Source organism: Ciconia boyciana, chromosome 6 (genome assembly GCF_034638445.1).
Source record: "Ciconia boyciana chromosome 6, ASM3463844v1, whole genome shotgun sequence".
Lineage (NCBI taxonomy): Eukaryota > Metazoa > Chordata > Aves > Ciconiiformes > Ciconiidae > Ciconia > Ciconia boyciana.
The window spans coordinates 14,424,140-14,445,394 of NC_132939.1; the positions used below are offsets into that span (position 1 = coordinate 14,424,140).

Sequence of the window (21,255 nt, forward strand, 5' to 3'; positions counted from 1 at the left end):
GAGATTTATAGCAGAGCACCTGACAGTGAGCATAGCCTGAAAACACAAGGAAATGTTGATGGGACCACTGACTACATACTTCAAGTGAAAACAAACAGCTTTTATCATCTATCATGATTTAAGTCGAAATAGCTTTTCTGTACTTCCAAGCTTGAAGAAAGGTCACACAGACATGCATACATCTCCTAACCAGGTGCCATCACCCCCTTCTTCCTCCCACCCCCCAAAAATTCAGCTTTTGGAAGAGAGTCAAAGAGGCAATGTGCTTACCCCCAATAATGGTTAGATCATCTTTAATTCTAGCACCTGAAGTTATACAAGGGTTTGCTTAATAATCAAGTTTCAAAGAACTGTTGGACATATTCAGTAAGGTGACAACTGTGCAATACCACTCAGTATTTCAATATCAGGGAACATACTCTTGAATTGTTTAAACACAATCCACAGAACTCAAAATTAAACCACCATCCACAGTTTAACTAAACAATCAGTTAAAAGTCTTACAGTTTAATAATTCACATAATGGTCAGTCTTTAGTAAGGGATACTGAAATTCATTAAAACACAACACTAGATTTTACTCTATGGATGTGCTGGGCAGGCACATAATTGGCCATTCTTGGGTACAACCGGAAGGTCAGGAGAAGTTTACCACAGTTTGGCAAATCCCACATTTTGTCAGTTAAAAGTGAACTGTGAGAATTAAATACTTATCTTTACATATACACAAGTTATGCTGTGAAAGCATATTTGCTTACAAACATATAAAAATACTTGTTAACTAGTTTGATAAGAAAATAATGTATAAAAGTATATAGCAAAAACATTTAATCATCTCTGACAATGGAAAGATCAAGTTCATTTTTGTCACATGGAACAAAAACAGCTACTATTTTAGTTTTCCTTAATCCCTTACCCAGAAATACAAAGGAAGACACAATTTGTTTCCAAGCAAATGATGAGAAATTTCTTAATAAGCCGAAATGCCTCAATCCAGAATGAGCTCAGGTATTTGGCCATATCCTAATAGTAGTAGTAATCATCCTGTAGCTGTTCTGGATTCATAAAATAAATACAGTAGACTGTTTTGGCCACTGAAATAAAACTGCAGCATAAATGAGAGATGAAAATTTTTGCTGACAATGAAATTCAGTGTAGGTTTCTTAAGGCTAGCTGAGTACTCAAGTTTAATTTAACTGAGGGCAAAAAAAGCCAATCCACCCCTTTTTTTAAAAGTATTCTCTGTACTTCAATATAGGTCTTTGTAATAGCTAATGAAATGTCAGAAGTAAAAATAAATTAATTCACAAGAGACAACTTATGCATGACTTCAACACCTTGTCCTACACGGTTTTGTTTCATCTCCTTTGCGAATAAAACTCCACAAGGTGCAAGCTCTTACGGGAGAGGAAGGAAGGAACTGTGGTATTAAAGAAGCAGCCTTAGTGTTTTGTTTTGAAGTCTGCCCCAGGATGACTGAGTCTTCTTCAAGAACTATTCTGCCAGCTTCTTGTACTAAGGCTATTCTGGTGACCACTTTTAGGACATGCACATATAAGGCTAGACCAATACCAGAAGTAATGTAAAATGATGGAAAGAAAAAAAAAAAATCTGGCAGTTGATAGCTTGGTTCTTGGGATTCTCAGAAAATAACACAATGGCAGCCTTTCTTGTCTTTCTCTTTCCGTGTTGGCTCTGGTGAAGGAGGGCACTCTTGTTCTTGAAATTTCCTGGAAATAGATATTTCAAATTAAATTCATAGAATCATTTTCAGTCAAATAAAAATAATTACTGTATTTAAAGTTACTGTTTTCACACTTTTATAGAGGATGGACTTACTTTTGACACTCAAACTACTGATTAAATGTGTGATAGTTTTTTTGGGTTTGTGTGGGGTTTGTTGTTTGTTTTTTTTTAAAGAAACACCACTTTTTACAGAAGGCCGATCTCAGATTTAGTTTCAGGCTTACTTACTGGGTGATCAATAAAACCTGAGAGATTAAGGTGAAGAAATTATCTTCCAAATACATATTACATTCATGTAAACATTTTTGCTAATACACAGGAATAATGGAGAGCATTGGTCAAAGTTTACAGGTAACAGCAGGCAGAATTTTCTCAGCAATTTCCCACTGCATTTCAATATGTTTGCTGTACCTATCCGTTAATGTAGGGACATTAATTATCTAGTGTCAAGTTATCATACCTTATAACTCTGACAAGTTCATGAAAAGCTTGGTCTACATTCAGTCTGATTTTTGCTGAGGCTTCCATGTATGTTACTTTAAGTTGTCGTGCTAGCTGCTGACCTTCCTCTTGTGTCACCTGTAACAGACATCAATCATTAAGTTCAAGGCTTCCACGGGCACGTTCATATCAGTAGACACTGCAAATACATGTTAAGGATCTATTTCTCTCAAGCAATAATGCTTATTTGGCCACAGAATAGTTTCCACACTGTCCACATAATACAACTGGGAAACAAATCCACATAATACATTTTTTCAAATGCACGTGAAGACTTTTTTTAGAAAAAGGTTCTGCAATAGACAAGGACTGGTCCTCTGAAGAGTTTCCCTCACTGCAGCTGCCTTGTCTTCACTTCATTTCTGCGTAACAAGACCAAGTTTTCCTTCATCGGCAGACAAGAGTCCCTCACTCCTCCTCAAAGCAAGAGCTTTAGTCAAAATCTGCTGGATTACTAACAGAACTGTGAATACTATTGCTAAATTCACCCTCTCCATCCCAGCTAAACCTAGAGAAAAAAAAAATCAGGTTACTACTTTTAAACCAAGAACTGATGTTTAGCTTCTGAATCTCTATAAAATAGTTTTAAAAACTATTTATGACACCACAAAGTATTAATACAGCCAGTTTTAAGTGTAGCTTAAGTGACAAGAGATCTAAAAATCCATGAAGCCTTCAGGCTATCCAGAGATATGAAAGAAACCCTGTCTACCTCTTGACTCCTTAGGGCAACAGAGGAAAGGGAGATGAAGAGGAAATAATGAGCATCATAAAGAGCTGGTAAAAAATTTAAAGTGATGAAGCAGAAGGCAGGAAGCTAGTGGACCATTATAGGAAGGAGGAATAAGTTGGTCACAGGGCAAAACCAAAGGACATGACTGCATATTTTTGGATGAAGTAGAAAGCAGCGAGGTCAGACCACAGAAGGCCACCCTGAGCAGTGCAAAGCATGCAAGGCTTCAACGGGAAGGTCACCCACAGGGCCGGGGGAGGAAAGGGCAGCTTTCAGTGATAAAAGGAAGTACAAAAGATCTTGCCAAGACAATGGCTAGTGGAAGAAATGTCAAAGATTACATTGCTTTCACAGAAAAATGTTAAACCAGCATGTAGAGGACTGACACAGTGAGAATAAAAAAAAAAGAAGGTTTCTTTTTAATTCAGTTTTGAAAAGGCACTCAGATATTCACTTAGATTAAGAAGGTATATGAAAATGGAAATAGTTGGAAACAGAAAAGCATCACTGGGAGCGTTCACCACAGTGCAAGATACAGAAGTACTTTTTAGCTTGCAAAATACTTTCCTAACAGCTACACACAGTTTGAGAGCCTTCATGCACGGCATCTCAACACGTTTGATTGCTCTGTCCTTAGCACCCCCACTGGTATTATATTCATACATTTACTGCTGCATTGAGGGCTGTTCCCACTAAAGCCTCATGAAGCTCTACATGGAGCCCACAGCACATTGTGCCATTAGCTGGAGTAACTTGGGATGCATCCGCTGATCACAAACACTCACGGAAACTCTACATTTATTTCACTGTTATTGCCATCTGCTGAAGCCAAAAAACAACCCCAAAAAAACCACACAACCCCAAGATCAACTACTGGAGCTGCATTTTTAACAGCAGGACACAAAGTGAGAATAACTGGCATCCTTCAGTCCTCCACTGGTATCTGAAAAATGAATGATATTGAAGATTTTTGCTCCACTCTCTGGAACAAACTCACTTCTACCTTTCGCCCTCAGATGTTTAAAGTATCCTTATTCCAAAGCTTATGAAGGCTACATTGAGAAATATTCATAGCTCTTTTCTGGCATGTCGATGACATTGCAAAATCCCCCCAAAGTCTGCAACAGGGCTTCCAGAACCTTTCATACATCTCTGCCTCACTCACCAGACAAAAATAAGTTAAAAAGTATGGATGTGGCAGTTTTTGGAAAACTAACCCCCTTTACTTTTCTTCATCCCTGCACAGTCTACTGTAGGCCCAGAAAGTGAGAGGCTAAAGTCTAATAAAAATAAGTAACTGGGAAGGAATGTATAGTCCTGAGGAGAAACTGAACCCAGTCCTTAAACGTACATGGTTACTACTTTCTTCATGATTGTATCTAAAGCACATTAGAGATACAAGTCAAACTAACACTGTAATAAAGTTAAGCTACACTTCCCCAATTTTCTGCATTTAAAATACTATAGACACAACATTAAAGTCCTTATTGCATTTGTTAGAAGACCTGTAATTGTTTGACAAAAATATTATTTTGGAATTAATGTTACAACTATATTTTCAAGTAGCTTGTGGTCAGTTTTAGTGACCTCAACAAACAAAGTCAGTTTAAAAAAATACTTGGTTTTGGGCACACTACGGAAGCATTCGCAGGGCCCAAGCTGTAAATTAAGAGGCCAGAACATACCAGCTCCATTTTCATAGCTGAGGAAAATGTAGTAAGTACCATAGAAATACTTGAAAACAAAATGAATTTCCATCTTTTTATTCTCCCTTCTCAAGTATGCCAACCCTGTGTCATGACAGACTTTTCAGTAAGTGTGATGGGAGAGCTTAAACATCACCAGCAAAATAAAAGCTAAATCCTTTTTCTTCGAAGAACACTATCTTATTTTGACAGAAGTAAAGAGAACCACAGATTTTCTGGTAGTAACTGTGTGTGTACATGTGTGTGTTGGTTCTGCAGTGAAAATCTCTTGGTTTTGGTAAGCTTAAGGCTGAATACAAATGGGAATCACTTACAATGCCTATCCTTTGTTTTAGGATATTTTACTGTTTGTTTTTGAGTATCATTCATTCACGCTGTTCAGACAGTTGGTAAGAGTTTCTCAAATTAAACACCACTATAAAATACGTAAGCAAGCAAGTCAAACCTGGCAAAGCTTATTCCACAACTCCCTAAGTAACAGTTGTCTTCTTACTGAACCAGTTTCCGTTTGAGTACCTGCGCAAGAATCCTGTGAACATCTCACATGGCCCTCCTTCTTCACTATGGTATCTGAGAATTGTTAGAATACATATTTGTTTCTGAAGTTTCTATGCTTTCCTCCACCTAAAGCAACTCTACAAGGCTGCCTAACCTAACACTGCATCTGTGTTTTGCCTGGGTACTTATGCAGACTGAAGGTCACATTGCACTCGTGTCAGCAGGTAGCAGTTAAGTGCTTCCTCAAGTTTGAGAGGAATCCATTTCTACCTTCCTTGTGGTCACCCTACAGTGCTCCCTGCAGAGAAACATTGCCCATTCCTGCAGAGAGTGCCATCACTCCTGAAGAGTGCATCTGTCATCCTGATTTTCTGCCTCACCAGCCCACCACAAGTGCTGCTAGTTCACACTTACAGTGGGCTACCATAAGGCTTTCCTGTAGGGGTAGTTCACTGTCCACTAGTTCTCTTTTGTCTGCATTCTCATATAAAAGGTCACTTTGGTACACACAAACTGTGGTTATGAAGCACTGACACGTATTCAAACAGGCTGACTTGCTGTATTCAAACACTGCACCAGATGCCTGATTGCTAGTTATCTATAAAGCTCAAAATCAGGCAAGCCATGCAAAGACCTGAAGGCATGATCCATCTGTGAGAACATCACTGTATATGGCCATAAAATCCACCACCTCAAGAAGTTATTGTCACACTTTCATACGAGTTCGCAATAGTTAAGAGAAAGGCCAAAAGGAAATGTTAATGAATTCGGGTAGGCCACCACTCAGGTCCCTGTACCTGTCCACCCCCTGGAATAAGCCATCTCAGGTCAAGCCATTTGTGAAGCAGCAAGTCTGCAAAGCCCAATGTATTAACTGCTTGTTTGCCAGCATCTAGGCTGATGCTGATCAAGGTCAAAGCACAAGGCTGCTTGCCTGGGATCATCAGCTTTGCTCATCATCTGTCTGTTCATAAACTGAAGTAACATGGACCTCTCTAAAACCTTGCTTTAAAGGTATCTAGCAACACAGATGATCTTAGCACTAGGTCATCGTATTAGTTCGGTCATAATGCAAAAGCAAAGACTAGCATTTAATGAAACCCAAGAACTTTCCTTGGATTTTCCTTGAAACCCTGCCATCTGGGGAACGATCAGACTTGACCCAGTTTAAGCTAGCAGTTATCTACAAAAAAGTCTACATACCCTGCACTGACAAGTCTACTCCTCTGTCAGTAGTGGTTATTACCAAAACATCTGGTACTCTACTGAATTGTCTTACTGTAGTTTGAGTGTCGTTTGAGTTGTACAGAATTAACCCATTTAAGAGAAAGACTGCTACACAGCATTTACTTTAAGGAAAGAGCAATGAAAGATGGTGCTTCAATTTTGGTTTCAGTCACCAACCTGTGACTGATTGGGGAATCTGGAAACACTGGTAACTTTATTCCTTATCATACAAGGACATTCTGAAGATTAATGCTTGCTCGCCCTCTAATAACTAATTTTTCTTTGTCAGCCCAACATGTAGATATCAAGGACTTTGCCTCCCATACCACAAAGGCCACAAAATTACAAGAAGTCTGCTTAACTCTATTATCTATACAGTTATACCGTAGCAAATTGCTATTCCAAACTTCCTCTTTCACCTCTCTTCTTCCAAGAACACCTGTGAGTTGACCTGTAGTATATTACAGTCACCACTATTTTACACTACACCTTTGGTATGCTCCTAACACTTCATCAAGATCATACTATCATCTGTGCACTTCTGCTGTACAACCCAGTTCATGTATTTCCTGAGAAACAGTTGCCACCACAGAAGGATTATTAGTTATGCATCATTTGCTTCCAAATTTATGGTATCATAATGATAGTACTCTGTACCATGCTCAACTACAAAATACAGTTACTTGCATAAAGGTGTGGTCAGACCCTTGAGACATCCAAAACTTTCATACACATTTAACTCTTCTGGGCTCCAGGAAGATGTGTGTTAATTCTATTGAGTATCATTTGCCGATCAAAACACACACTAAATTACTTTAACTTAGTTTTATGGTCTCAGAGGTAGCTTGTATTCTCTATTATTTCACTGGGTTGCCTCCTGTCTTTCAGGAAAAGGCAGCAGATGCCTAGTACAAGCAGTTTTGCTCTAAACACTCATACCCAGCTTCCTGAATTTCTATAAATGCTACTTAAATTCTGAAGCTGAAAAATGTACATTTGTAATTAAACAATTTTAAAAGAGCAAGACAACTTCTTGTAGAACTGCCAGATAAAGCGAACTGCAGTGTGACACTCTAGCCTGGCTGACCAGGTTTAGAGAGTAACTCAAATGAGGTTTGATACAACAGCAGACTGAAAATGCAAAAGTGGAGAGGACTAGCACTTCTCATGTTTTTGCCTGCAAGTTACAGCCTGCAGACACCCCACACTTCCTACTCACCCCAGCACTCCTAACCGAGATGGAGTACTCTCGCCTTTGCCCCCAAACCTCCCATCGCGGCTGCCTGTGCAGCAGACCTGTAGCCAGAGCAAGATGACCTTGCTTGTCAGGCTGAAGTTTCTCCATACTTGGGGAGACATGGTGGCAGGACTAGTTTTCAGCCAGATCAGCAAGCTGATCCAACTCACTGACTGGATGCCTGCATCGAGAGTTCATGTGATGAAGCAGAGACTCTGGCTGTGTTTAACATCCAGCTGATAACATCTAACTGCTTGCTGCTGCCAAAAGGCGAGGTCTCACTTTCTTTCCCCCACCCCAACTCCTCCCTGATCTGCTCCAAGCCACAGTCCCACCCCTTCCCATGCTTTGAGCATTGGCACTCAATCTTTCTGCAAGCTGATTTAACTCACACAGGTCCCAGAAAGCCATTCCAGCTCATCTGTTTTTCTCCCTGTCTAGAGAGATGATTCAACTCAAAGTGCTTCAAGTGAGAGCTAGGGCCAGCAAAGGAAAGAGCAGGAATGTGAAGTCAAGAGGGAGGGAGGCTGTCCCTTCTGGGGACTATGTCAGCTCAGCACCCCCAAACCATTCCTTCAGACTGACCTAAGGCCAATTGAAACACCATGTGACAGGGAAGGAGCAGGGAAGAGTTAAGAACGCATAACTTGCTGTTTCAGCAAACCTAGAAGTGCTATTTCAGCTACATTAACGAAGGCTGTCTCAGCCCCAACTTCTGATGGAAGTCACAAATCTACCAATTTGCATGTAAATTGTGTGAATGATAGCACCAAAAGTTATGCTTGTCAGCATCTAATCAATTAGGGCAATTAATGTAGCCATAGAAACCAAAAGAAGCTTTTGGGGACATATGCTTTTATTTGTGTTCAGATATAAGCAGCAAAACTGCAAAGTTAAGCAATTTGAACACAGCTGCTTTGAGCTTGAATGTGTACCAGCCCATCACCATCTGAAAAAGCAGCTAGGAATCAGGTACAGAGAGACTAGAAGGAGAACAGGTGACAGGCACCTCTTCCTTTAAGGGAGAAACATGCTGTGTAATAACAATAGGAGGGTGGAGGAGAGAGAACAAAGTTCATAACTGTTTTAGAAATGGATCTACAGGATTATCAGCTACATTTGCAGGCATGCTCTGAGAACTGGGGCTGACAGCGATGATGTTATTTCTCTCCCAAAACATCTGGATGTTTGTCCTTCAGCAATTACAGTTTGCAGAACAGTTCAGTTTCACCTACATGATTTCCATGCCAACATTGGTGCATGAGATAGAGTACATTATGTTCCAGGACCTGCAAGGTTAAATTCCGGAATTTTGATGGGGACATGATGGTACCTGAAGAGTGAAAGAGTTTCACTTCTGTCTCAGTGACAGGCTGATAGTTCTGTGCATGTGTGAGTACATGAAGTTACTTCTGATGAGTTTGTGAGCTACTTCTGTGAAAAATTCTTTTAAGACATTATCTTTCAGCGTAGGTTTTAATTTTGTCATGACCTTTCGACTCAGATTCTGGGGTAAAGAGGCTGTGACAGTCAAGGGAGCATACTCAACAGGAACTTTTTTGTACTGAAGGTTTTATGTGGTATTCAAGAAATTCATTCAACAACAACGTACTAACCCATCAAACTCTTTCATGTTATTTGTTTTGAGCCTAATTTTTTCTTGTTCCAGCCGCTGTTTTTTGACAGAGAAAAGATTTTATCTGGCAAAGAACAAAACCTATGTAAGCACTTGTGGACAGAAACTAAGTCATGTCCTGGTACACAAATCTGAGAATATCTTATTGTTTAAAGCTGTGTTTTCCTTGTGAAACTCTTAAAATAATTCCAGCAGTTTTAGTAATACTTAGTTTACTCTCAGATAAAAATCAATCATGTGTTTGCTATGAAGCTTTAAGAGTCATCTTACTGTCTCAGAAGAAAATACTAAACTCCTGAAATAAGTTGCTGAAGAAGAATACAAGTTTGACGCCTGTTCCTTTCCTGCTGATGTAAGAAAGATTATTCTCATTTCAGCTCAAATCAGTTTGATTCAAGAAAATCAAGAGTAAATAGGGAAAACAAATTTAAGCTCCTTATTAAAATCATTCTGAACTAAATCTTTTAAGCTCTTACAACTAGAGGTGAGGTTCAAATCTACTAGTTTCAAAACTTTAATTTTAAGGTACATAAATATGACAGTAATTATGTTGCTGTACTTCCAACTTTTAAAGCTTTAAGTCATTTACACAGAAGAGGAGCGGCCAAATAGAAAACAGCAAATGGCTACTCATTTATACATAACAGCAGTGAATGGTAAAAGCAACAGCACTGAAGTCTCAGGATCGTTAGAGCTAGTGCTGGAACGCACTCTGCTTGGCACAGCACGCTATGGTGAGTAACAGAACGGAGGAATTAGACATGTTCATGCCTGAGTAATCAAGTCATGACAGAAAGTTCTCAACTCTGTATGTGAATAGATTTGGTCTCAACATAACCCCACTGAGTCAGATGTGCTGTATGTGGAATGCCATCATGCTTCTAAGATTCTTCAAGTACAGAAACTGAGTGCAATTGCATTTCTTGCATTGGAATTAGTATGATTTTTTTTCCATTTGTTTCTTGTTCCCACTCTATTTTTGGGAGGAAAACTGTAAAGCTTCTAGAAGAAAGTGAGTAGTAACTGATAGCAAGTGAATTACCTGTCTTTGGTGGTCCAGATCTGCTTTATTACCGACTAGAATCATAGGAAACTCATCGCGATCTTTCACTCTAAGAATTTGTCGCTGAAACTTATAGATTTCTTCAAAACTGTAAAAGAATAAAGTAGAGCATCAGTGGACTAATTCATAGATTCTCAGGTTCTGCAGAAGTCCAGAAAGGATGAGTCACCTCTTCAGACTTGCCCTGCCATGCCACACAAGCAGACAGCTGCAGGCACTCCACCGAAGAGTCCACTGTCACAGCATGACCAGTTCAGAGAATCATTCAACACTCAAACTAAAAAAATCCTCAAGTTAGCAGTGTGCTATGCACTGGACTTAGGTGGGGCTACAGGGTAAGCAAAACACTTACCGTGTCTCGATCTAGAGGGACCTGGATGCCAATGTGTTGCAGAGAATCAAGCAACCACAGTCCCTTCTACAAATACTGGCTTTAAAGTTCAACTCTGGCTAGAACAGTCAAACTATAGTCTAGAGACCCTGGTGATCAGTATTTCAGCTGGCAACCTCCACGGCTACTTCTAGGAATTTTGGGGGAAGCTATCAAGGCTGGAAAATTTTATTTCCTGAAGAGCAGAAAAATGGTAGGGCTAAATGATCAGAAAGCTTTCCAGTTACCAACTAAGTTATACCAGGTACTGACGTTGTTCAAGCAGTAAGGAATATTCCAGCAGTGCTTAAGGGAAGGTGAGCAAAGCAGAAAGCTTCTCCAAGGACACTATATTAAACAAGCTAATTCTGGCCTAAACAAGGATTTTTGGATTCTTGGATTCAGGATTACTTTCCACCACACAAGCAGAACAGACACTGCTAGCAGATACTTCATTGACAGGCAATGTAAGTCTTGAATCAAATGGATATCAAAACAAAAACGAAAACTCTGCTCTTCAGAAGTCTTTGAAGGATTTCAGAGAGGAGAGCAATATACAGGTTTAATGTGTCAAGACCTGCTTAAAAATCAAGCCAGACCCTTAGCCAGAAGAGCAAACAAAAACTTAAGATTTTTTTAGACAAACCAAGCAGTTCACGTGATAACATCAAAAAATCTACAGTCTTCTGCAGAAAAACCATTTAAGTTAAACTAAGTGCTCAGTATGTCTTAAATCCACAGACCCAGACCTCTGACAGAAGTGTAAGTCTCTTCTGGGCAGTACATCAAGATGAATTTATACATTTAGCAGCATTCTTAAGTGTAAGATACAGATCCAATGGAAACACGCTCATGCTCCATAGAATAATTATTTTAATTGTCATTATAGATAGAGCTGTTAATAAGATTAGAAGTAACTTATTAGAGCCTAGATTGAATCTGTAAAGGGGGGGGGGAATTATAGACAATTTTTTTTTTTTGTCATTTTATTGCTCTTCTGTTGCAACTCAAAACAAGTGGGAGGACAGAACCCTGAGCACTTCTCCTTTACTACTACATATCTGATAAGCTCAATGGAGGAAGATCACAGCCAAAAATATTAAGTGACTGTCCGTATACACATGGCAGTTTCCTACTCTCAGAATGACCAGGAGCCACCTGACCAAGCTCCGTGAGCTTCTAAAGATATGTTTCAATCTCAAGTCTGCAGTTATGCAGGTTCCAGTCAATTCATGGGAGTAAGCAGAGTGAGCACTGCCTGCCAAAGGGTGCAGAGACATACCCTGAACCGGATACACCCGTTCAGAAATCCAGAGACAGCCACTGGACATCGACGAGTGCACAGCAAGGGGATATTTCTAAGAACTGATCAGACATCACAGCATGTTGCGCTTAGTTTAAATTTCTGTCACTTCCAGGAAACTAGTATTCTGGACTGTAATGAAGTGTTTGAATAGAGTTGTCATTTTTTTGTATATGCTTTCAAGTTATCTACTGCAAGAGACATACTTTCAATAAGTGATTGGTTTAAAATGGGTTTTCATCAATGCTGAAAGAGCATCCCACCACAGAATCTAAGAGTGAATGCATACTTAGTGTTTCTGTTTGAGATTATTTCAATAAAGGATAAACAGCAATTTAAGATTAATTACAACTTGTTTGTTTTAATAACTTGACATTAGGCTTACCTTCCTCTATCAGTGACTGAGAAAACAAGCAGAAAACCCTCCCCTGTCCTCATGTACTGTTCACGCATGGCTCCAAATTCTTCTTGTCCTGCTGTATCCAGAACTGAACATAAGCAAAACATTGATTACTACAGTTCACGTAGAGTACAGACTGAGAAAAAAAATCCTTCCTAATAGGATATTGTGAGACCCTCTCCTGTACATCGTAATTAAGCGGAAATCACTTTTCACAGCTACTATTGGGTTTTTGCTAAGATTCCCAGCAAGTGCTTGGACTGACTGAACAATTCAAGACCTACCAAAACAAACTGAACAACAAAGTTTGGTGGACTTTTGCTAATTTGCAACCAGTTCAAACAGCTGGAAAATGCTTAGAAAGACTTGGGGATGGGGGGTGGGAGGGTTGCTGGTTTGTCCTTAAATAAATCACTGACAGGGGAGAACTGAAACTTTTAAAGCAAAGCCTTTACATCGCACTTAGGAGAGGCAGCACACAACAACCAAGCGATGTGATTTTCATTCCACCATGTCACCCAGGTAACTGCCAGGAGTTATATAAATTCTCCTGGTTTTGTAGGCACTAGGGCTTCAGAAAGAATTCTTCAAAAAAAATGTCCGATTTACTTTAAAGAGACACACACTCACGTAAGGCATAAGCACTTCAAATTCTGGGTATCTCATTAATAAAACAAAGATAGGTAGCTTTTATCAGCCGCACACTTACATAAAAACCACATGCTGCACAGTTGTTTACCTGCATTACATTTTATGCATACAGATGTAAACACAGGCACTGACAGCTCCAGGCTGTTAGTACCATGCTTTAGCTCGGCTACTTACTGTCCAAGCGCGCAGCTCTCTCATCTATCACACATTGCTTGGTGTAGGAGTCTTCAATCGTTGGATCATAATCCGTAACAAAATAGGACTGCAGAAAATAAAACAAGTTTGTGTGTGTAAGACAAGCACACAGAGGACACTCATCAAGTAAGATACTAAAACTACGCTTGACAGCTTAGGGAAGATGAGCAGGTTTTACCTGTGTACAACTGTTTCCCACTTTATCCAAAAAGATAGCAGGTAACAGCTTTCCTATTCCTAGTAAACACTTGTAAACTGTAGAAATTACTAGCAGAGCCACTGAATTTACTGGATTCCCACAGAATTTTAGTATTTTCTAGAGATTTCTGGTAACTCCTAGAATTTCCCAGCAGGAATCCCTATAAACTTTTAGCTTCTAGATGCTTTTAACATCTCTATTAACTGCTAAGTTTCTCTGAATTTCTGGTAGGCTTTAGAAGTTTTTTGGAATTCTCAAAAGTTTCCAGGATTTGCTCCCCCTCTCCTAGAGCCAGTAATTTCTAGGAAGTACCAGGATTGTCCCAGCTGTTTCTATAATTCTCTAGCAGTTTTATAACAATTTCTAGCAACAGCTCCATGCAGCACAAGTGGCACTTAAGTTAGTAAGCTGAATAAATTTTAGTGGATCATCCTTGTTCCCAGGATTTCTCTCCTGGTTTTAATGACTTTAAGCACACACCCCCGCCAAAAAGACAACTCCTGAAAGCAGAATAAGCCATGAAATGCCTGTGTCACTCACTGCCTAAGCATGAGGCTCCACCAGATACTGCCAGTCTGTCACTTATCACCCAAACCGCAGTGCAAAGCACATTCTGGTACATCTTTCTAGAGACTGGGTGACCTGGTATTGAATACTGGGGTAACAATGCCATCTGAAGAAGGCAAGTTTAGGTGTCAAAGGATGAATTTTTAGCTTGCATGCAGCCATAGCAAAGTTATCTTCATCCAAAACTAAAGCACATTGGCATAACAAATCCGAACTCTGATCAAATTCCTCCCCCTCTGTGCTCAATGCAGCAGGCACTGGGGACATGTATTACCCTGACTGTTCAGAAATCAATCACACTGGGCATGTATGCACCCAGATGAATGCCACAGTAAGTGAAGGAGTACTGCCTGCATACGTTTATTCAGTTCTGTAAAGCCAGTAAGGAAACAGGAATGCTTTAAAACAGCGTATTGGCTCCTAGAAAGCGAAAAAAGGGGATGGGGGGGTGGGAGTGGTATGTTCTTGCATTAAGAAGGTATCACCAAAAGTAGGGTGCACCTCCTTATTCATGTCAAAATTAATAGTTCTCACTGAAGCGTCTTTCCCATCACACAGATTCAAAGATACCAACAAGATACCACTCTGTTCCTCTAAACCTACCGAAGTCAAGTTAACAGATATCATGGTAGGGAAAACAAGAAAAAAAAGAAATAACTGAAATTACAGCACTAGCCCACTAACCTTCTCCAGACACATCACTGTCAGTGCAGAACACCATTAACTCTGTTCTTGCAGATACAGTTTTATTAATGTGGTTGTATTTTTTCTTGTCTAGTTTCAATTTGGAGTTGCCCATGAGGGCTGGCTGCAGTCCTGACTGCACCCAGCTGACCCCCAACACTTGGGCATGTCTGCACTAGGTTTCTGGTTTAACAGCATGGACATGGACTCCCCAGGACAGCTCATCAACTGAGCTGCAGCTGCCTTATTGGGAGGAACACATCACCAGTTGTAACACATTTTACCAGCTGTGTATACTATATATAACCTATGCTCATATACCACCACCTCACCATCATGCAGTTGGCTACAGGAAGAGTATGTACAGGTTGCTGTTGATCTATTCAGTTAGATCTGGCACCATACTGAAAAACTGCTGACCCCTAGAACAGAGACACTGAACAGCTCTGCACATCTCCTTTGCATTTGAAGTAGACATCAGTGATCTGTCCTCTCAGGATACACCTACACAGTAGTCTCAGTTGCTCTGCATCAATGGCACCACTGTGTAGCCAGACACCTTTACATAGCAATAACGTTAGAACAACCATGTTCCTCTCTGAGGGGGAATAAAATCCTAGCAACCTGTCCCACCAGAGATACCTGTGACACATGAGATGCTATAATTCACTTCTTTCTCAGTGTTTTGTGTAAGTCAAGTTGCTCATTTCTGGATAAGAAATGGTTCCTCCCTTGTTTTAGAACATTCACCCAAGCTAAGCAATCTCCCCCCTCCACCTCCCCCCCCCCCCCCCCAAACCAAACCAAACCCAACAACGAAAAAACCACCCCACACCCCACCCCCAAAAATTCAAACAAACCAACAGGCATGGGATACTAAATGCAGGACACAAACAAACTTCAAGTTTTCCAGCAGAAGAGTGCCTATTTGCACACAGCAGAACATCTCACCACAGAACAAGCCCTCAGAAGATGCTGTTCCGACTACAAGTTGTCCCTTTACCTTGCTTCTCTGAAAATTTAAAGAGGAAAAACCACAGCGTTCAAAACTGTTCTTGTCTTTTCTTTTGCCTGTATCCATGATTCAAAGTGTTATCCAGGGGCATTAGAACAGACTTTGAGGAATTAATTTATTCATAATTTCTAAATTAGGTCTCAAGTCCTCTGTGGCCTTTAACAATCTCTGAAAGGTGGAAGAGAAATTCACTTATGTGAACATACAAATGTGCAAATAAAATCATTTACAGAATCTGACTTTAGAAGGGAAGATCACAAGGAAGGGAATTTAGGTCCTATATTTCATTAAGGAACAGAAAGTGGTATTTATAAAAAAAACATTAGGTGACTAAAACATGGTGTCGCTATCAGTTATCTAGAAATTCAGGGTTCTGATTTGGAAGATAAAGCACACACTCTGAAGTTACTCCCTATCCCTCTCCAGCTTCAACTTTCACTTCTCTATCCTGCAGAAGTCAAAGTTACTGTCTGACCCTTTACATCTATAAAGCAGTAAAGTATGCCAAGTTTTAAATAAAAGGGAGAATTTGGAAGCAATTTCACTCATGAATCAGTATTAGTAGACCACCTAAAGCAGAAGGTTTATATCAACAAGGGCAATATTTTTCACAGAGAGGTCAGAAAAAGAAAACCATAATAATCTCAGAGGGATTCTTCATATTCTCCTTATTATCTGTCCAAGGGCCAAGAACTGCAGCATGTTTGTAATCTCCGGGGCATTTCTGCGATTCCCTCCACACTTATTGTTTTCTTTTTTTGTTTTTTAAAAAAGGAAACTACACACAAAGCGAGAGTGCCAGACCAGGTACAGAGACATGGAACACTGTTCCTCCCTCAAAAAAGGCAAGAAGACTAAGTTGCCCTGATCCAGCATCAGCCACATCTCAAATTCAGAATGAGCAGATGCCAGAACTCCCCCATTTAACAAGCCTCTTATGAGCAATTTCTTCCCTCCCATGGAGCTGCGCTGCCAAATCTGCTGTCACAGCCAGTACAGGAGAGGTTTGCGAGGCAATTAGCATTGTGGTTTACCTCCAGGCACTGGACAAAACTAACGTGCCTGAAATAGCTGCTGGTTTTGAAGGAGTCTTCCCAAATTGCACTGGGACTATTTGCCACAGGGAGCACATCAACTGCAGCTTGCAGGCCTCATTCAGTCAGGGTTGATTTACAAAAATTAGATCTAGCAGATGCAGTGTTTATCAATCTGAGCAGAAATGGACCTTACTGCTGCTGTACAGTCAGTGTTTAAAGAATTAGGGGATGGCAGAGTTATGTCCTGAAATACTCCATGAGGCTGTACCTTGACTTCTGAATGCCATCCTGCAATGGTGGGAAGGTGCCTGCACACCCAGCAAGCCCCAAACCATACACCAGTGTAAGTAGCTTTGTAGAGGTCAAGGAGTTTGTGGCAGAACTGCTTAAAAGACTAACAGGAGTGCAATTCCAGCAGATGCAAACCACTGCCAGCCTACTGGTTTCAAACTGACGCCAAGTCCAGACAAATTAGAGGAGCACGCATACGCTTAGCACAGCAACGCTGCGTGATGCCACAGTGTTTGAACACCCAGGCCTGCCTACTGCTGTCTCCTTTATGAAGGCTCTATCTGCAAGCCCTAACACTTCAAAGCAGTTGCCCTGCTGAACTACAAAATCCTAGAAAGCTACAGCATGTGTCTCAGATGCCAGACTGTACAAAACACAGTGGACCACTCTCTAGGGTGACCTGTTACAGACCAGGTTGTCAGCTCCACTCTTCTAGGAGCAGTTGAGTTTCTATGACAGATCAGAGGACCTAAGCCTCATTCAGCTGGCTCCACTGCAGCTGGCCACTGCCTGCAGGAAATAATTAGAAGAAACTATCTTAATAGAAGAAATTTCGTAACTTGAACATGCTCTTATGTCACACCACTCCCTTAATCACTAGCAAAATCAAGGCTCTTTCCACCCACCTCCTACAAGAGAAATGAGAAGCCAAGCCCAGTAGTCTCATCAACCATTCAATTTACCCAAAATATTATGCAACAAGTTTTCTAAGTTTCCTCTTTCTAAGACTGCTGAGGCAATCAAGTCCAGACACAGGAAAGCCTGCCAAGGACGCAAGCCCTTTTGCAGGGGGGGAGACACAAGACACACAAAACAAAAAACCCCACACCACCTATGTCACTTGCAGCCAGGCAACCCACCACCACAATCTTCCTATACACACACTTGTCATCTTAAAATGTATTTCAAACACAATCTCCTGACCTTCGCAGGAGTTTCTACTTGCGGTGCTCAGGAACGATGACACTACTATACTGAATACTGCTCTAGCAGTCTTTCTCCATTTAAGGTAATAGTAATTCCAAAATCATTGCTGCAGTCACTGAAGTCTTTTGGCAAGGAGAACGTGTGAAAGATCTGCTTTCAGTTTATCATCTCCCCTCTTGGTTACGCTGCCTTTAATACACATAAGGGAATTCCTCCATTAGCTGGACTCACTTACAAGCTCAGGAGTCCCGCTCCATAAATTAATAAAAACAACTACCTAAGTGAAGACATCTTACATGGAAAGATGGAGAACCCCTGTGAAGTTTCACAGCTCTTAGGCAGCTTTCTTATTTAGTCTTCGTAAGGTCATCAACAGTCCACAAGCTGGAAAGCCACTGGCTTACTTTCTTTTGCACCATCATTTAAGTTTTAAGGCGAAAGTCAGATGCTGTCAACAGGGAGCTGCTATAAGCTGCAGTCCAGAGGCTGGTTGCATAACATGCTTCCTTTTGTCTTTACAGAAAGCTGGAAGGGCATGCAACGAAAGGCAGCCCGGCACAGTGAAAGCACACCACTATGAGTATGTTAAAGGAGTGGTACATGCCAAAATATATATTCATCCTTGTTCTGTCTATAATCTCCATTTGTATTTACTAAATATACGCTTAATGTTTCAAAGAGTCACTAGCTGCTTATTTAGATTTTTTCCACATGTTTAAATTTTTGGTTTCAGCCCAGTGGAGGCAAGGAAATAGAAGGGTTTCCACCCTCCAGCTGAAGTTACAGACCAGCTCTGGATTTAAATAACATCTGCAATTTCAGCATTGCAAATAGTCCCAAAATCCTCCCCAGCTATAATTTGTAAGTCAGAACTTAAAACAAACATGTTGGTGAATGCTACACACCACAGCTTCAGCTGTAGGCTTGAGTACATTTCCAAATACCTGAAGTACATGATCCCAAGACATCTCCTAGGCTGCAAGTGCTACTTGACAGAGTATTTCTTCCAGCAGTTTCTCCTTTGACTACCACTAACATTATCATCTCTCTTCTAGCTTCTTCCTTGTTTCCCCTGTACTTCACCAATAACATTTGTCTGCTTCTGTCCCACTCGACGGATGTAAAGTCCAATTCAGGATCTGTAGTAGCATGTCTTCACACCATGGGCATAAAAACAAACAACAGTATCAGCTACAGCCCTATCACACACCACATTGATCAGATCAGAAATACTTAATCCAGAAAAAGACAGAAACCTGAGCAAGTTCTCTTTTAAATACCTTTCTGCATTTAAATTAGCATTTCTGACAATTGTTCCAAGTCATAGACAAAGTCAGTGCCAGGGTTTAAGATCAGAACTGAAGTGCCCTGGCCAGTTAGTAGGACCATAAGTGAACACCTGCCTGTTTGAGGTACTTGACTACATGGTAAAAGCTTTCTCAGACCATGAATTAAGATCTAAATGACTGACGGCATAAATCAGTTTGTAACCTTCACTGCTTTGCCACCCATGGAAATCTTACAGCCTCTGCCTTCAGCTCTTCCATCTAAGAAGAGTGACACAGCAGCCAAGTCTATACCAACATGACAGGTGTCACATTGTGCCCTCCTCCAGGCTGCAGAGGAGGCTAGACCGTTTCAAGGAGCTTTAATCTGCATTTCCATCCCTGTCCCTAGAGGGGCACAAACAGGTTCAATGTCACCACGGCCATGTTGCTAGAGGACAGGTGGTAGTAACCTACCACCTCGCTCAAACACTACACTGGCCCCGATCCAGAACTAACCTGCCCAGCAGAACTGGTAATTAAGCAAAGCAGCTGCTAGGGCCTCAGCACCTGAAGAGATTAACTGAAGAACCTCCTTTCACACAACAAGGAGGCTCCTCAAGTAATTTCTTTAGAAATATTTGAGTTGGCTGGCTAGAAAACAAGGAAAACATGCAGGAAAAAACCTGAACTCTTGAAAGCAAACTTAAACCCAGACTGCATTCCAGAATAAAGGAATGGACACAGCAAAACATACAAATGTAGTATTTTGCAGTACTTGGGTCACAGAAAAGAAAAACCCACACCAAAAAAAGCACACCACCAATTAGATAGCCTTGACAAGCTTGTTAAATACTTAACATATACCCCCCCAAGAGCAGGTGGTTCACTAGGACCTGATGTTTCCACACAGGTCCAACTGGTTGGTGTTGGGGGAGCAGGAGATCAATGCTACTGGGGTTGACAGAGTGCCAGGGCTTGGGCACTGCCCAAAACAGTCTCAGAAAGACTGCAGGAGCTACCCACAGCAACCCAGCGTCATTTTAAACAGAAGTGCTTGAGATAACATTGAGCATGCTTCGCTGGCATAAACAGTCACACTTTGTAGAACGAGGGGAAATATTTTGGTGTTGAACATTGGGGAGAGTGGGGGACCAAAGGTCTAGAATTATGCTGATAAAGACCAGGCTGCAGAGATAATAAATAAAACACTGGATCATACTACAGAAGGCCAGGTGTATCCTCCTCCAATTACCCCATATTCATACAAATCTTTAAGAGTCACTTTCTTTTAATTATACAAACAGTAAGAGCACCTGTTCCTTTCTTCTGAAAAATATAAATTAAAAGATAGTCAGTGCTTGTAAGCAATCCATGATGCTTCCCTCAATTTACACTACTTCCTGCTGTTCTAATGTATACTGCCAGCGTTGTTATGGCTATCCAGGGAAACAAATGTCATTTGTAACTACAATACTGCAATTATCCAGTGATGTGAAACACTTGATAATTTCACAAACAGTGAGAACCAAGGCACAAAGAGAGAAGACGATTAAACTGAAGAAGGTTATAGTGAAAGAAAGATGCTGTGAGCCATATACAAGCTAAACCCTTTGGAAATTCACACACAAGTGGAAAAATTCTTTCATTTCAGTTCTTCAATGCTGAAGAACTAACATTACATATACATATAACACTCATATTTATGATTAAGTGCATGCTTAATCAAATCTTGATGGGTCCATTAAAAAAGAAAATCATAACGGAGAATGCAAAGTTCTTGAATAACCCATGGCGGCCTCAGAGTACCTCCATTAGATTATCCCCCAATTATCCATAATTGGAAGATAGAAAAGATACAAATCTTAAATTCTGAATAAGATATGGTAGGTTACAAAAATAAACATCTGACTTGGTTAAGTATAGGTAAGTCTTCCCCTTAACTTTTTTATGCAATGCAAGGATTGTCAAGAGCTTGTGCTTGGTCTGGAAACACTAAACAAAG

At 40.5% G+C, this 21,255-nt stretch overlaps 1 protein-coding gene across 1 annotated transcript in view; it reads right to left on the bottom strand.

The window, feature by feature from the left end:
• Window positions 1–247: 247 nt before the first annotated feature.
• The window catches only part of RRAS2 (RAS related 2), a 45,440-nt gene continuing 24,432 nt past the window's right edge, over window positions 248–21,255 (bottom strand). The window contains exons 2-6 of the mRNA XM_072865099.1: window positions 13,245–13,332; window positions 12,405–12,507; window positions 10,326–10,434; window positions 2,206–2,324; window positions 248–1,729 (exon numbers count right to left, since the gene is read on the bottom strand). Of these exons, the coding sequence (XP_072721200.1) occupies window positions 1,642–1,729; window positions 2,206–2,324; window positions 10,326–10,434; window positions 12,405–12,507; window positions 13,245–13,332 (507 nt within the window). The 3' untranslated portion in view covers window positions 248–1,641. The remainder of the gene's footprint in view (window positions 1,730–2,205; window positions 2,325–10,325; window positions 10,435–12,404; window positions 12,508–13,244; window positions 13,333–21,255) is intronic.